This window comes from Scyliorhinus canicula, chromosome 8 (assembly GCF_902713615.1).
Source record: "Scyliorhinus canicula chromosome 8, sScyCan1.1, whole genome shotgun sequence".
NCBI lineage: Eukaryota > Metazoa > Chordata > Chondrichthyes > Carcharhiniformes > Scyliorhinidae > Scyliorhinus > Scyliorhinus canicula.
In genome coordinates, this window is record NC_052153.1 from 71,590,047 (window position 1) to 71,606,135 (window position 16,089).

The 16,089-nt window shown below is 43.2% G+C and overlaps 2 protein-coding genes across 3 annotated transcripts in view; one reads left to right on the top strand and one right to left on the bottom strand.

Annotated features, from left to right (window-relative positions):
* cdc42se2 (CDC42 small effector 2) overlaps positions 1-16,089 on the top strand; it is a 251,670-nt gene that overhangs the window by 110,447 nt on the left and 125,134 nt on the right. For both annotated transcript variants that reach the window (XM_038804717.1, XM_038804718.1), the window contains exon 2: positions 4,447-4,543. The gene's annotated coding sequence lies outside the window, so the exon portion shown is untranslated. The remainder of the gene's footprint in view (positions 1-4,446; positions 4,544-16,089) is intronic.
* On the bottom strand, positions 8,319-8,653 carry LOC119969898 (prothymosin alpha-A-like). The gene is given in 3 exon segments (XM_038803876.1): positions 8,319-8,375; positions 8,378-8,584; positions 8,587-8,653. Coding segments are annotated over 3 exon segments (330 nt in total). The 3' UTR covers position 8,319.

The window sequence follows — 16,089 nt, forward strand, 5'->3', positions numbered from 1 at the left end:
ATACCCTTGGACCAGCTGCCTCTTCCAGGTGGTAAAGCTCATGGGTTTGGAAGATGTCAGAACTGCCTTAGGCTGGAGCGGTCCTAGAACACTGAGGAAGTGATAGGAATAGCAATTGTGAAGTATGTAATCTACTCTCATGAGGTAATTTTTCACATTAACGTCATTGCAGTGTTAATGTAAGCCTACATGTGACAATAAAGATTATTATTCTTATTTAAATGTTTGGTAGTGTTGGCCAGTTGACTACTGGAATGCATGGATACAAACTGGTTACCTTCAGGTAGTCGCCCCACATTTGCAGGGTGATGAATCATTTGCAATGTTACAAGTTTGCCCAAACCTTTTTCAACCCTACTGAGAAATGCTTGCAAGTTTTTCTTTTCTGCACTAGAGCATGCACGCATTGTTTTTTATTGTACTGGTCCTGCCTTTGCTTGACAGATGCAAATTTGTTGTGGCTGGGGTTGTTTGGGGGGGGGGGGGGGGAGGAGTCAGCTACCCCAGTAAAACACACCATCTGCTGAAATCGTAAGCAATACGATATTGCCTGCTATGTAAGAGTGACATTGCATGCAGTTCCTGTTTATGACAGCTTACTTCCTGCATTGCAATTTTCTTATGCCTGTGGTAAGTCCTGCCGAAAATGCCTAGACACTCGTATATTTATCATTCAGTGCAGGCCCCTCAGTAATAGGTGATGCTGTTGTGGATCTGAATCGATGTCTTCCATCTTCACCCATAGCCCGACCATAAAGTTCAGGTTTTAATCATAAAAATACATTTTGATCCTGAGCCACTCTCTCAAGCCTTGCTAACCTCCCATTTCCTGTCTTCTATAAACGTCAGCTAGTCCAAACTGTCCTTACCGTATCCAAAATTTGCCTACATTGGTTCCTGGTCTCCCATTGCCTCCAATTTAAAGCTCTGATTCTTGTATTTAAATCCAAAGTCTCATCCATCACCATCCCTGTAACTTGCTCCATCCCTAAAGTGATACTCCTCCTTGGACTACAACGACAACTGTAAGTGAAATGCTAGAATCTTGTCAGCGGCCCTCACTGCAGTATCCTGATCATCAATCGCAAGCAATAGTTGCAATTTTTACTTGTCCAACAGTTGGCCGATTCACAAGTTTCCCGCCGCAACATTTAACAGCACTTAAAACCTCACTTCAGCCATGCTGGGCTCGCACTTGTGTGTTTCTCAAGTCACCACAGCATGTCATTCCCAAACTGCAAGACACTTTCTCCCTGTGTTCATATACATATTGGGTCTGCATAACGATGGTTAAATGAAACTATAAATGCACCAGTGAACAATGTACTTCAAACCAGAAGAATTCTCAAGTCAGGCAATTAAGAGGGCAGCACGGTAGCGCAGTGGGTTAGCCCTGCTGCCTCACGACGCCGAGGTCCCAGGTTCGATCCCGGCTCTGGGTCACTGTCCGTGTGGAGTTTGCACACACTCCCCGTGTTTGCGTGGGTTTCACCCCCACAACCCAAAGATGTGCAGGGTAGGTGGATTGGCCACGCTAAATTGCCCCTTAATTGGAAAAAATGAATTGGGTACTCTAAAATTTAAAAAAAAGGTCAGGCAATTAAATTGGGCAGCACGGTAGCACAGTGGTTAGTGCTGTTGTTTCACAGCGCCAGGGTCCCAGGTTTGATTCCCGGCTTGGGTCACTGTGCGGAGTCTGTACGTTCATCCCTTGTCTGCATCGGCTTCCCCCGGGTGCTCCGGTTTCCTCCCACAAGTCCCAAAAGACTTGTTTCTCTGCCATATCGCAACTCCTACTTTTCCATTCAAACCTCATCCCCTCCCACTAACAAATTCTGCGTTCACCACTGGCCACGATCAAATTTTCTAAATCTTCTAATTTTCCTCCCCCTTTTCCTCTGTAATTTTTCATCATTTCCTGTCAATTCTTACCAGCTCTAGCAGCTCCACTCTACCCTTTACAGTGCCCCCACCCCCTCCATTATTGCCACCACCATCACCCTCTCTACACTATCACTATTGGCTCTTTTAATGTTTCACATCTCTTGCCACCTCAGTCAAACTTTCTCTGTCTCCTGCTGACCATCATCCTTCCAATCCCGCAGTTTCATTCTAATTGACACCCACATGAATTGACAATTCTCAATTTCTGTTTATTATAGATCATTTCTATACAAAGTCGACACAACAAATTATGTTCAATATTTTCTATGTGCCTTTAATCTAATAAAGTCTTGTGTTTATTATGCAACCCCTGTAAATGCCACACTTACTCGGCCATGCCGGAGTTTCCTCCTCTTGCTGGAGGGACACCAGGACATGGCTTTGTCTGCTGCCCAACCCTCAACATGTTTCCTTGACTTCTAGCTGGACACCCACTGCAGTGTCTTAACAAGGAATTTAAAATGGCAGAAATATCCTAACTACTTGAGAAAATCTCTCAATTTTAGCCTTGGACTCAAGTGATCAGTGTTTGGTGTCTTTGTGAAGGAGGAAGTGATAACCGAATTGTTCTGCTGCCACTGTCGATACCCACTCTCCCATGGAGTTAGCTGCAGCAGTCACAGAAAGCTGTGCTTCCAGGCCCTGCCCTCTTGCATTTATAAGTGACTGGGTGGTTAAGGGGCATCCACCCGCTTGAGTTCTTTGTTGGGTCAATGATAGGAAAACGTAGCTCCGGTGGGATTGCGATGATAGGCCTCCTTGCCGATTTTCCACTGGGGGTGAAATCTAGTCCTTACTATTCTAACACTGCCAATTCTCCCAGTTCTCTGTGAGCAATATCTTGGAAAATCTGCCAATGATAGTTAAAAAATCTATCATAAAAACAGGAAGTTGTAGTTTAAACCTCTGAGCATTTGCTAAGATTTCTGTTTGGTAATGAGCGTTGCTCACTGGGCTGAAGAAATGTTAAAATGACAGACATTACGGGTGGCACGGTGGCGCAGTGAGTAGCACTGCTGCCTCTCGGCGCTGAGGGCCCAGGTTCGATCCCAGCCCCAGGTCACTGTCCGTGTGGAGTTTGCACATTCTTACCGTGTCTGAGTGGGTCTCACCCCCACAACCCAAAGATGTGCAGGGTTGTTGAATTGGCCACGCTAAATAGCCCCTTAATTAGAATAAAAAGTATTAGATATGTTAAATTTATTTTTTAAAATGGCAGGCAGTACTTGTACTACAGCCACACTACCAGCGAGGCACCTTTCTTCAAAGACCATAAAAGTTTGGGACAACTGAGGTTCTTCCACTTTTGCCTTGGTTTGTTTTGCATTCTGAATGCTTTTTGTACATATAAAAGACTTGCATTTATATATTGCTCCTCTTGCATCTCTCCAAAAATCTCAAAGCACTTGACATGTAACTAATTACTTTGAAATGCAGTGGCTGGTGTTATATGGACAAAAGTAGCAGCAATTCTTAAAAATTGATTATGACAGCTCATAAAATGGCTGATATGGAAATGTTACAGTGAATTATTGATGCAGTGTAATAGGACTTTACCTAGCTTTTAATCTGTGATCTTGGACAGCCTGGTGCTGATATTGGCTGGAAAACATGAAGTAATCTTCTATTCCTGTTGTGGCTTGACCACTTTGTCACGATCAGTGCAAGATCTCTCATCTGTTACTTTCTTGTGAAGCAGTCTGCCTGTTCCAGTGGCCTATTTCAAGATCAATCTTTAGATTAGTCTATCCTGCCTTTGGAGTGGGGAGGATGAAGCTTGTTGAGGAAATAGAGAAGCCTAAAATGAAATAAGTTCATAAACGTTAGATTAAATTTGGTAATTTTTGCACATGTTACTCCCTGGACAAAGCAAGGATTGGATTATCTTTGTTGGGGATCGTCATTACACAAGGTGCGCTGGGAGCATTCCGAGGTGGAAGCCTCTTCAATAAACCTAGTATCATATGGTACAGAAGGAGGCCATTTAGTCTATCGTGCATGTACCAGTTCTTTAAAAGAGCTGTGAACTTCCCTCCTCTTTCCCTATCGCCCTTCTCAAGAATATATCCAGTTTTGTTTTTAAATGTTTTATATCTGTCTGGTTAGATCGGTAGAACCACTGCGGCTGTGAACTTGCCCCTTTCCATTGAGATTATAAGAACAATACAGAAATAAACAGAAGCTTTTCATTTTCAGATGCTCAATTTTGCTGACATTTCAAATGTTTGCCATCTTTGCTAATTTACATTGCAATATTGACTGCCTAGCTCGGCTGATTGATTGCAAGTGATTCTTTGGGAGAAATCTCTTTCTGTGAGCATTACTTTTCAGGAGAATGCACAATTCCTGTTGTTTGAAGCATTTGCTGCATCACATCCTCATTGTGCCCCAATCAGTATTTCTTAAGCAATCAACATAATTGTGTTCATGACACTTGCAAAGAATTATTTTTGTATTCTGCTTGCTTTCATTTAACTTACCTTTTTACTTCTCTTTCCTCAGCTAGCCGAAGCAATTCGAGTCCAGGATTTTGACCCTTTCCTGAAGAATTACTGCCGTGTAAAAACAGTCCAATCAGCGTATTGAAACCTGTGAATCGGTAAGTTTTCACATCAGAACATATACGTCTGTAAGTTAATTATTTATATCTGACAGAAACTAATTGCGAACATGCCTACATTTATTACAGACGCTAAATACGTTACTTATTAACAAACTTAATGGTCAACACCATCCCATTTACAACCTTGAGTAGACAGAAATCTGTTCAGTTTCAGGGGATGAGGTGAGAAACCGTAGTCTCCAGTGTTTCATTTGGAACTGAGAGACTATGGTGGTTAAATCAGCTTATTATTTAGTTGCATCCTTGTTACTCATAAAGGATCTTGGCCTATAAAGTTGAGTGTGCAATCTGGAATATGCAGAACTAAGTAAACACTGCGGAGATGGGATCTGAGGAGAATGAGGTTTGTTGGAGTTGCTCAGAATTGAGATGCAAATATGGTGGCAACTGGATCACAAAATTAATTTGGGCATTAAGTCACGAGGTGGGTTGCATTACACTACTAGTAGCAGGAATTACGCTGCATAGTAATCTTGGAATTAAACACAGTTATTCTTGCGCAGTTGTATGTAGCATCATCTGGGCTTGTAGGTGGTGAGTTTGCTCACTCAGTGGGATAATCTTTGAGGTTCCCTTGAATGTGGTAAAAATACTAACGCAACCTCATCTGATGAATGCATGGCATCCACCCTCTGTGTACGCTATTGACATTGGAGGTTGCAAAACAATCCATGGCCTGTTTGCTTTTTATCAAACCAAAATAAGAAATCAAAGCTACTTGCCCATTTGTCGGCTGTGCTAAGAATAATACAACACTTCTACTAAGACGGTTTATTGCCTTGATGTCCTATTCGACTCAGGTAAAGGCTCCAATCAATTCCCGTACCAGCTTCCCCGAACAGGCGAACTAGGGGCTTTTCACAGCAATTTCATTTGAAGCCTACTTGTGACAATAAGCGATTTTAATTTTCAACTCATATCTTTCCCATTACAAAGAGTGCCTGCTTCAATCTCCGTGGCATTACCCACCTCCAACTACCTCAACTTATCTGTTGCGGGTCACCTACAGATTTACCTATTCTAATGTGAAATGAAAATGAAAATCGCTTATTGTCACAAGTAGGCTTCAAATTAAGTTATTGTGAAAAGCCCCTAGTCGCCACATTCCGGCGCCTGATCGGGGAGGCTGGTACGGGAATTGAACTGTGCTGCTGGCCTGCCTGGGTCTGCTTTAAAAGCCAGCGATTTAGCCCAGTGTGCTAAACGAGCCCCGGCTGTGACCCCTGGTTTCCATTCCCTCACCTTATCAAAAGCCCTGCTGCCTGTATCCTATCCCGCACCAGGTCCCCTTAAATCATCAGCACTGACCCTGCTGATCGACATTGGCTCTTAGTTTCCCAATTCCCCATACTTAAAATTCTCATCTGTGTGTTTAAATATGGGTGGCACGGTAGCACAGTGCTGTTGCTTCACAGCGCCAGGGTCCTAAGTTCAATTCCCGGCTAGGGCCACTGCCTGTGCGGAGTCCGCACATTCTCCCCGTGTCTATGTGGGTTTCCTCCGGGTGCTCCATTTTCCCCCCACAAGATGTGCTTGTTTGGTGAATTCTCCCTCAGTGTACCCGAACAGGTGCCAGAGTGTGGCACTAGGGGATTTGCACAGCAAAATTGCACTGCATTGCAGTGCTAAGAGTACTTGTGGCACAAATAAAGATTATTCTTATAAATTGCTTTTAATTATTCCACCAAAAGCTGTCTTCTCTGACTCTGGTATCTTTTATATCCTTCCATTCTCACTGGTAGCGATGCCTTTAGATTCTAGAGTCCCTTCTGTAAACCTGTCCAGCTTCCTCCAAATCCTATTTTTGACTAAGCTGTTGTCCAATCCTTCAAGCCTCACTCCTTGTGTCTGCCGTCCTTTAGTTGTTTACACCTCTGAAGCATTTTGGGATGTTTTTCTGCAGTAAAGGTGCAATTATTGCAACATCATTGGGATACAAGGATACTCTACATAAATTAACTAATCTCAGCGAGAACAATAGTAAGGTTTCTTCATATGGCTTCAGTGCAGTAGCCTCAACACCAAATTTTGTCCATGGAAATGTTACATGAGAATAAGATCCAACTTTTAAAAAATAAATTTAGAGCATCCAATTCATTTTTTCCAATTAAGGGGCAATCTAGCATGGCCAATCCACCTACCCTGCACATCTTTCGGGTTGTGGGGGGTGAAACCCACACAGACACGGGAGAATGTGCAAACTCCACATGGACAGTGACCCCGAGCCAGGATCGAACCTGGGACCTCGGCACCGTGAGGCAACCGTGCTAACCACTTGCGCCACCATGCTGCCCTAATAAGATCCAGCTTAACTGAGATGATTATGCAGATGAATAGTCTGCTAGTAAAAAGTCAAGTCTTCAGGCAAGTTGGGGAAATGGCTAAAATTTACCGTTTTTTAAAGAAAAGGAGCACCTGAAGGATTGATCTGATGGATTTGCTATTGTTGCATGTGGAACTGAACCTTCGAAACCTGGAAGATCCCATAATTGCTGTCTGCTCGATATTGAATTAATTGGTCGCAGTTGATAGAATAGCAGGAGCTCTAGAATTGACTTCTGTGCTGTGAGAAAATTTAGCCAAAGTTCCTGGCCCTCCTACCTCCCCTGCCAATGATGTAATCAGGTTCACGCCTAAACGCCACACCGGTGCAAATCATTACTGGTTTTCAAAATCAAAAATCAGTCATGGTTACCATGCCTGGGGCACACAGCTCCTGGGTTGTTTAAGACATGGCAGGGCACTGTTCCGGCAGTGCCAACCTGCCAAGGGTTGCAGTCCCAGTGGCAGGCACACTGGGGAGCCCCATTGGAGGGGGGAGGGTTCCCTTATGTTTGTGTGGGGGGGTATTCAATTCAATTTTGAGATCGAGGCGTCCTTTAAAATTGGCGGTCCAATCTCAGAATCCTGGAGTTAGCAGTGTACTTAGCCCTGCCATCTTTGCCAGCACTCTGAATTTGCACAGAGTGCTGTTTAATCAGGTGAGAAAAGGCATTACTGAAGCCGGCAAGTTTCACACAGCTTTTCTCGCTTGATCCAGCACTCTGCAATTTTGAGAAAATTCTGCCTCATGTATATGAACAGTGGACATCAACAGAGTTTAGAATCATATAATCCCTACAGTGCAGAAGGAGGCCATTCGCCCCATTGAGTCTGCACCGCCCCTCTGAACGAGAACCCTGGTTAGGCCACCACCCTGCCCTATCCCTGTAACCCAAATTTTATTTTCATCAGAAAAACTCAGCAAAAAAAAATTCCGCTTTTTTATGGACAACAAACTTTTCACACATACAACAGGCCATAATGGACAGTATTTCAGACAAAAAAAATCCTTGATCTTTGGCCTTTCCACCTCTTACAAACCAGCTACTTCCAGTACAGCTAAAGTACAAACAGTTATTGGAATGCTGAAAATTAATTTTATTTTTACAGATTACCTTTTAAGATAATGTGGCCAAGACATGGTCAAACCACAGTCAATTTTCCAGAAGAACTTCAAAGCCCTGTTTGGTCCCTAAAGATCGCTGTTTAAATTGGCTGACCTCTAAACATATGTACACAAATAGAAAATGTAAATAAAAATACAAACAAATTCTCCTTTAGGATTTTAAGAAAGAAGTAGGGCCATGAAGTGTTGGTAATTTTATTTTTAAAATTCTGCAGTTGTCTTGCACTGGTGTACACTACTTAATGATGACGACCAAGTTGTTCCAACAGAAAAAAAAATCGGGAAAATGTGATCAATATACAGCTTATTCTTTATCTGTTTTCTGCTTCTTTGCAACATCATCCTCTTCATCTTCAGCGACCGTTTTTCTGCAGTGCCCTCACATTCCTCATCATCACCCTCTTCATTTTCTTCACCCTCTTCCTCCTCATCATCTTCACCAACATCTTTGCTTTCTTCATCTTCTACTTTGTCTGCATTCTCTTCAACGTCTTCTCCATTGTCTTCATTGTCAGCATTTCCATTGGCTGGTTCGTCACCTTTGCCGTTTTCCGGCTCTACCCTTGAGTTTTTTTCAAGTCCTTCAGGGTTCGCTCGACACTTATTTCTACTTTGCAGCCTGACTTGCTGCCTGACATAGCTGTTGGTGTGGATGGTTGGTGTTGGAGAAAGGGAGGGAGAGCAGAGCTGCTGCTTCTGCTGCTGGTGGAGCCGGCGCTGGGAACAATGTAAATATGGCCATAACCAACAATCCCGTAACCCTTGTTAACCTGAAAGACCCTGGACATTAAAGGGCAATTTAGCATGTCCAATCCACCTAACATGCACATCTTTGGACTGTGGGAGGAAACCGGAGCACCTGGAGGAACCCCACGCAGACACGAAGAGAAAGTGAGAACTCCACACAGACAGTCGCCTGAGGTCGCAATTGAACCTGGGACCCTGGTGCTGTGAGGTAACAGTGCTAACAACTGTGCCGTGCGTTAAGATCAACTGTAAAATAGATTGAGGTTCATTGTTTAGAATTACACATAAGGGACATTAGAACTGAGAAGAGGAGGAACAACTTCTCGTAAGAGGGTGGTGAATTTGTGGAACATGTTGCTCCGTAATGCGGTGAAGTCTGAGTCATTAAATGGTTTCAAGAAGGAGATAGATATATTTCTGATTTCAGCCATGATCTGATAGAATGGCAGAGCAGGCTCCAGGGGTGGAATTGCCTACTTCTGCTCCAAATTCCTATGTTCCTATGAGATAATATTGGAGAATGTGGGCCTCTGAATCCCTGCCTTCTGCAGAGATGGGGCGAAACTAGACATGTGCTTTAAATGGCCTCTATCTCCATTTAGATTTACTGCTTAAATACTTAAATAATGAAGTACTTTGCCGTTGCCTTTTTTTCCTTTCAGACTCTTAGCTGCCCATTACTTCCCAAATGAATAGCATAAAGCAAGTTACTTAACTGTGCTGTTTCTGTACAGTAGGTCATTGTGTGATCGGTGCATCTTTTAAACTGTAGAGTTGAGTGCAGTTCCTGTCCTCTAAGTACAAATTTAGTTAGATCTTAAATGATCATTTAGTAGAACAAAATAATCTGTGTAATATAACTGAATTGTAGGTAATAAATTGTGAAAGAAAGATGCCTTTTATAATGTGACAGTTCAGTCTACATAATACAGAATGATAAAGGGGCAGACTCCATCTTTTCATTCAAAGAATTAGTCCCTTTTTCATTTCAACAAACATTGGGGACATTGTCAGATCCCACATCCTTTGACATACCATTTTGATGCACGACTGACTGTCCAGAAGCATATGGGTGTGGACAGACATTACATAGACAGTACAAATTCTCTTAATCAGGCTATACAGTATTGCTCATTTTGAAAATTCTCTGCTTCACTTATGTGAAGACACAAGACATTATTAAAATTATTTATTAAACTAAGCTAAGTTTTGAAGTAAATGAGCCGAATGTGCTCTTATCTCCAAGTCTTGTATTTGTCTCCAATTCACATGATGGGGTTAAAGATTGCTGTCTGCTGCCTTCAGTGGCCCTTTGTGAAATGATTGAGCCTTATACAAGTTGCTGGCATGGGCCAATAACTTGAGTCATAAGACGAGTTGAAGCTGATTGCTAATCCCAAATAAGAGAGTTGTACGAATGTAGAACTGGAGGTGTCTTTGTACTGTAAGGGATTATTTGGCTGAAATTGGTTGTGATGGATTGCTGAGGAAAATTTGAAGGATTTCTGCTGCTGCTCTTTTAGGATTGCATAATTCCGATGCTTACCATGGGCAACGTCCATTCAACATTGAGAGGCCCCATTCTGAAACAGAATGGAGCATGAAGCAGATTTTTTTGGGGGAGATGATTCTTCAGTCCCACTGCATTATTCTCCTATTATTTCCCATTTTTCTCCCATTCACTCCTGATGGTACAGACAATTATTGAGGATCTGTTCCGTGAAGACCAGGAGCATTTTCTTTATGGGTCAGTCAGCACAATGGCTGACCACGGGCACCATACCTGGCTTCATTGAATTTCCGCAGGATATAAAAACACAATGACTGCATTAAAAATTAATCAATTGACATTGAAATACTTTGGGACATACTGAGGTTGCTAAAGACACTATGTAATGACATGACTTTCTTTACAATGGGACGGAAGAGAGACTTTTGTTACAAGGAAAGACAGGCTATTTTATTGCAGCAGGGAAAACTCTAAAAAAGTTCAAAGTTTTTTTTAAAATTCCAATTAAGAGGCAATTTAGCGTGCCCAATCCACCTACCCTGCACATCTTTGGGTTGTTAGGGTGAGACCTACACTGACATGGGGAAAATGTGTAAACTCCACACAGCCAGTGACCCGGGGCCTGGATCGAACCCGGGTCCTCGCTGCCATGAAGCAGCAGTGCTAACCACTGCGCCACCGTGCCGCCCGGAGTTCAACATTTTAAAGAGTTTTTTGTGAAGTGGGAGGGAAGCTACTTTCACTGGCCGGTGAGCTGGTCGTTGGAACGTAACTTACAAATCATCACTAAAAGAACAAATGGAGAGGCAAAGAAAATATTCTTCTTAATGCAGAGGTTGTTAGGATTGGAATATCCTACCATAAACAACAGTGAAAGCCAAATCTATTAAAGCTTTTAAAAGGGAAATACCATGGATCGTGGCATATACATTGTTCTGGTATAAAAGACACCCGTATTTCTTCAACACCAAAATACATGTTTAGGTCTATACTCAGCCTGTTTTCAAGATAATAAATGCATATTTAGGAATAGAGTTGCACTAGATGTTAGCTTCAATTTTTCAGCCTAGAAATACATGTCTCGCATTATCTTGGCCATATAAATTTGTTCATGGAATTAAGCAGGTGAAATGAGCCAGTTTAAGATACACCCATACAACTCCACTCAGGTCAGGTCACGCATGACGACTGACAAGCTGAAATGGATCCTCCTGCAAAAATTGAATTACAAAGCAGATTTTAAGTTAAAAGTCTGAACACTTGCTAACTTGTTAAATAACAATGCTGCAACAAGGCAGTTCGATGTTAGTGAATAACCGGGACTTTGTCCCGGTTCTTTTGTTAAATATTAGGCCCTCTAGCCTTACCCTTCACACGTCATCATCCCCACCCTCTCCCCATGCCAATTTGTGTTGTGTTTCCCCCCTCCCCCCAACACAAACCCAAGGCCCCATTGGAGAAATGCTTGCGCAAAAGTCACAGACATCCGGTTCAGGTATCCCCAGGCTTTCTATTATACATGATGTGGAGATACTCCTGGAGATCCTCTCCACTTTGAGCCGGCAGTTTGCGGTGTCGATGGTAGCCATGATGTGGAGATGTGGAGAAGTAAACCAATATGAATCCTCCATGTGGGTATGTTTCTGGAACATACCTCGCCATTCACCTGAGGAAGGAGCTGCGCTCCGAAAGCTCGTGTTTGAATCAAACCTGTTGGACTTTAACCTGGTGTTGTAAGACTTCTTACTGTTCTATTATACAGATTAATGTAGGACCATGGAAATGGGTGGCATGGTACAGTAGCACAATAATTAGCACCATTGCTTCACAGCGCCAGGGTCTCTGATTCGATTCCAGGCTTGGCTCACTGTCTGTGCGGACTCTGCACGTTCCCCCCTTGTCTGCATGGGTTTCCTCCGGGTGCTCCGCTTTCCTCCCACAAATCCCGAAAGACATGCTCATTAGGAGAATTGGATAGTCTGAATTCTCCCTCCGCGTACCTGAACAGGTTTCATAGTGTGGTGACTCGGGGATTTTCACAGCAACTTCATTGTAGTGTTAATGTAAGCCTACTTGTAACACCAATAAAGATTATTATTATCAGCACGTATAAGACAAATAGGTTCAAACCGTTTACAGGAGTAACTGACACCAGTAAACCTTGGAATGTATCAGCGTATAAGCATTCTCAAGGGTCAGCGTCAGGTTTCCAAGGTTCAAGTTGGTTCTAATCCATTCTATATGGAAGCATCAGGTACAATAAAAACATGGCTGAAGGGTACATAGTAAAAATCAAATTTAATAAAGCAAAAGATTCACCATAACCATCAGTTATTTAACTGGGCAGGCAAATAGTTAATGGGAGACTTGGAGAAAGTTAAGAGGTAAAGAAATAATGAGAGGGTAACAAGTTACATTACTTCTTCCCCTAACAGTTTTCAGAGTTGGAGTTGAGAGCAGATTCTCAATAGTTCTAAGCACGTAGCAGTGTCCCACTGTGTCAGTTCTGAGAACTTTTCTGTTCACTCTGCATATTGATAATTTGTATATAGGCATGAGAGGCTGGTGACCAGATTTACAGACTATACTCAAATATGAAGCCCATGAGGACAAAGGGAAACTGCAATGGGATATTAACAAGATGATGGAAAGCATGGTGGGCGGGAGCAATGGGGGAAAGTCAATGCCACTTAAATGTGATGCAGTCCATTTGACTTTTTTTAAGTAAACCAATATGAATAAAGCTCAATGACATAGAAGTCAGAAGAGGGATTTGAGATTTCTGGTATCCAAGAGGTAAAATGCTGATCTGTCACTGGGTAAGGTCAAAACTAATTAATGGAATGTTGAGTTTTGTGGCAGGAACTATAGATTATAAAAGTTGATGTGTAATGTTGAATCTATATAAAACTTTAAATATCATAGCTGTTTCCTGCATTAACGTTTGGGCTGCTAGTGATGGAAAGGATGTTGAGAGGCAACAGCACAGACTCATCACAATGCTGCTTGGTATGAGGAACTACAAATTCAGAGGAAGATTTGAAACGGTATTTTCTTTAGAACGGGATGAAGGGACGGCACGTGGCACAATGGTTAGCACTGGGACTACGGCGCTCAGGACTCGGGTTCGAATCCTGGCCCTGGTTACTGTCCGTGTGGGGTTTGCACATTCTCCCCATGTCCACGTGGGTTTCAGCCCCACAATCCAAAGATGTGCTGGTTAAATTGCCCCTTAATTGGAAAAGAAAAATAATTGGGTACTCTAAATTTGTATAAAAAAACAGAACAGGGGGTTAAGAAAAAAATTGATAACTTTTGTTTATAGTTATGAAGGGATGGGTCACTGAACAGGAACTGACTGCTTGTGAGGGATAGATCAAGGGGATGTTGATGTAAAATTAAATACAAGACATTTGAGATGGCAAAACCTATTTAAACAGCATTATGAGGCTATGCAATATACTACCAGAGTTATGATTGAAGCAGAGGCGATGTCAGTATTTTAAGAATTGGTTAAATAGTTGGTTAATGATATCAGGAATAAAGGGACACGAGAACATGCCAGACAGATTAAATAAAGAATGTAGCTTATATTGAGGATAAACATCAGCATGGATTGCGTAGATCAAACAGACTGTAACTGCGTTGTCATTCCAAAGTAATTCTCCCTTGATTTTCATGATTTATGTAAAGGATAGCAGCTTCCTTGCAAGTTAGGTTTACACAGTTCAGGTTCAGGTAATGTAGACAGTTGTGCACTTCCCTTTTGGAGTATGTATTCTAATGTAATTTATCTTTGCATTGAGGCTACTTGTAACAAGCTCAGCCACCTGCCTGTGTGTTTTGATGCAGACTGAATAATTGCACCGTTTCCATGGTAGTGTTTAGATCAAAAGGAAAGATTAAATTCAGCCAAGATTTAAACCTTTTGGATGCTAAGAAGGACAAGCGGCCATACATGCAAGGCCTTTAGGGTTATTTTTTTTTGCTTTTAATTTGCTTCTCATTAATTTTTTGGAATAATTGTCACAATGCCCTAAAATTTAAAAAGAAAATTCAAGTTGTTGATATCTGAACCCTCTTGCCATGAACTATATTTCCTGACCACCATCTTCATCCTTCTCCCTGGCAACTATCTGAAGCTGAAGCAGAACTTGTTTTTGTGCTGGACCTTCAAATAAGCTTCTGACCACATATCCCCTCCAACATCAAGTCTGCCTGCTTCCCCTTCTGTATCATCACCTGACTCTGACCATCCCTCTGCACATCTGCTGAAACCCTCATCTAAAATCTTTTTTACCTCCAGACCAGTGTCGTCTCTAAGCTGCGTGGTCATGAACTGTTCATCAAGTGCCACACACTTGATTATTAGAGCTGCACATGTCCTGATGGTTAGATGAAGGGCGTGGTTCTGCCAAATAATTTCTAAGTCCATTTGTGGCGGGTTTTTCAGGAGCCACGAGTTCCCCACCGCTATTCAATGACATTTAGTCGCTGTTTTGGACCGCGGGGAGTTTCTCACCAGTTTAGCCCACACTTCGAATTTTTTTAGCACTGGGGATCTGAACTCCGAGATTTGACCGCCATTTTGAAAGGGTGTCCCAAACTCAAAGTGGGCTTGTGGGTCCCCAACATCCCTCACCCATGAGCAATGTCACCCCCCACAAATATGGGCACTACCCCACACCTCCCAAGTGAGGACACCATTCTATGGGATCCTTGCCTCCCCCCTCTTCATGCCCCCCCAAGCCCCTTTACAGCACCCCCTTCCTTCCAGGACCCCCACCCGTCACATCCCCAACCTCCCCGAGGCCTCTACTTATCTACCCTGCACACCCCCATCCTTCAACCCCCCCCCCCCCCTCCACCTTCCTTTCATGGGCATGGCCCACCTTGGCACCTGGGCACCCTTGCACTGGCACCCAGGCAGTACTCAGCCAGCTTGGCAGTACCACCCAGACACTTTGACAGTGCCAGGGTGGCAGTGCCAAGGTTCCAGCTGGGCAGTGCCAAGGCACCCACATTCCAGGGAACGGGCCAGGATAACCCTGCAGCCTCCCTGGATAGGCCAGTGAATCGAGGGAGACCAGTGTATATTGGGTCAGGAGGACTTATGTAGGTTTAAGACCTACTTCCGCGAGCGTAATTTGGTCCCTTCTCTTTTGGGTGGAGTTCTGAATCTGACGCCTCGCAGGACTTGGGAAAATCCTGTGAGGTGCAGAGGCTGCCACAATGCCTGCTGGAGGGCTCTCCCTGGATTCTCTGGCTGTGTTGTGCTCTCGCTTGATCGCAACGCGGGCAGAGAATCACACCCGAATTTACTGCTGCTGTAGCGCATCAGAAAAAACTGGTAAACTTCTCCACATTGGAGCCAAGCCTGACCTGACTATTCATTTGGAATTAACAGCTAAAATTCACTCCATGTCAGTTCCTAGAACCCAAAACCATATCAGCATTCACTGCTTCTCTCCTGCTCACCACTTCCTTCCCTGACTCTCCAGCTTGTCGCTTCCCTCTCCAACACTCCCACATGCAACTTTTTTGACTTGCTTCCTTTCTTTCACTGCTGCTGTCCCAGGTCCACCCTCACAGCAAGGTTTCAGGGGAGGGAGGTGTGTACATGAGAGGCAGTGAGATGGAATGGCGGCAAGTGAGAGGATCAGGGAGGGAAGTGGTGAGTTGGTAGAGGCAGTGAGCTGGAGGTGGTAAGCTGCATGCTGGAGGCAAGTTGGAGGAGTTAATAATTTAAGAATCAGCAAGATATGAAGTGATGTTAAGCCATTAAGATTAGTAGAAGGATTTTTGAGCCAGTGAATA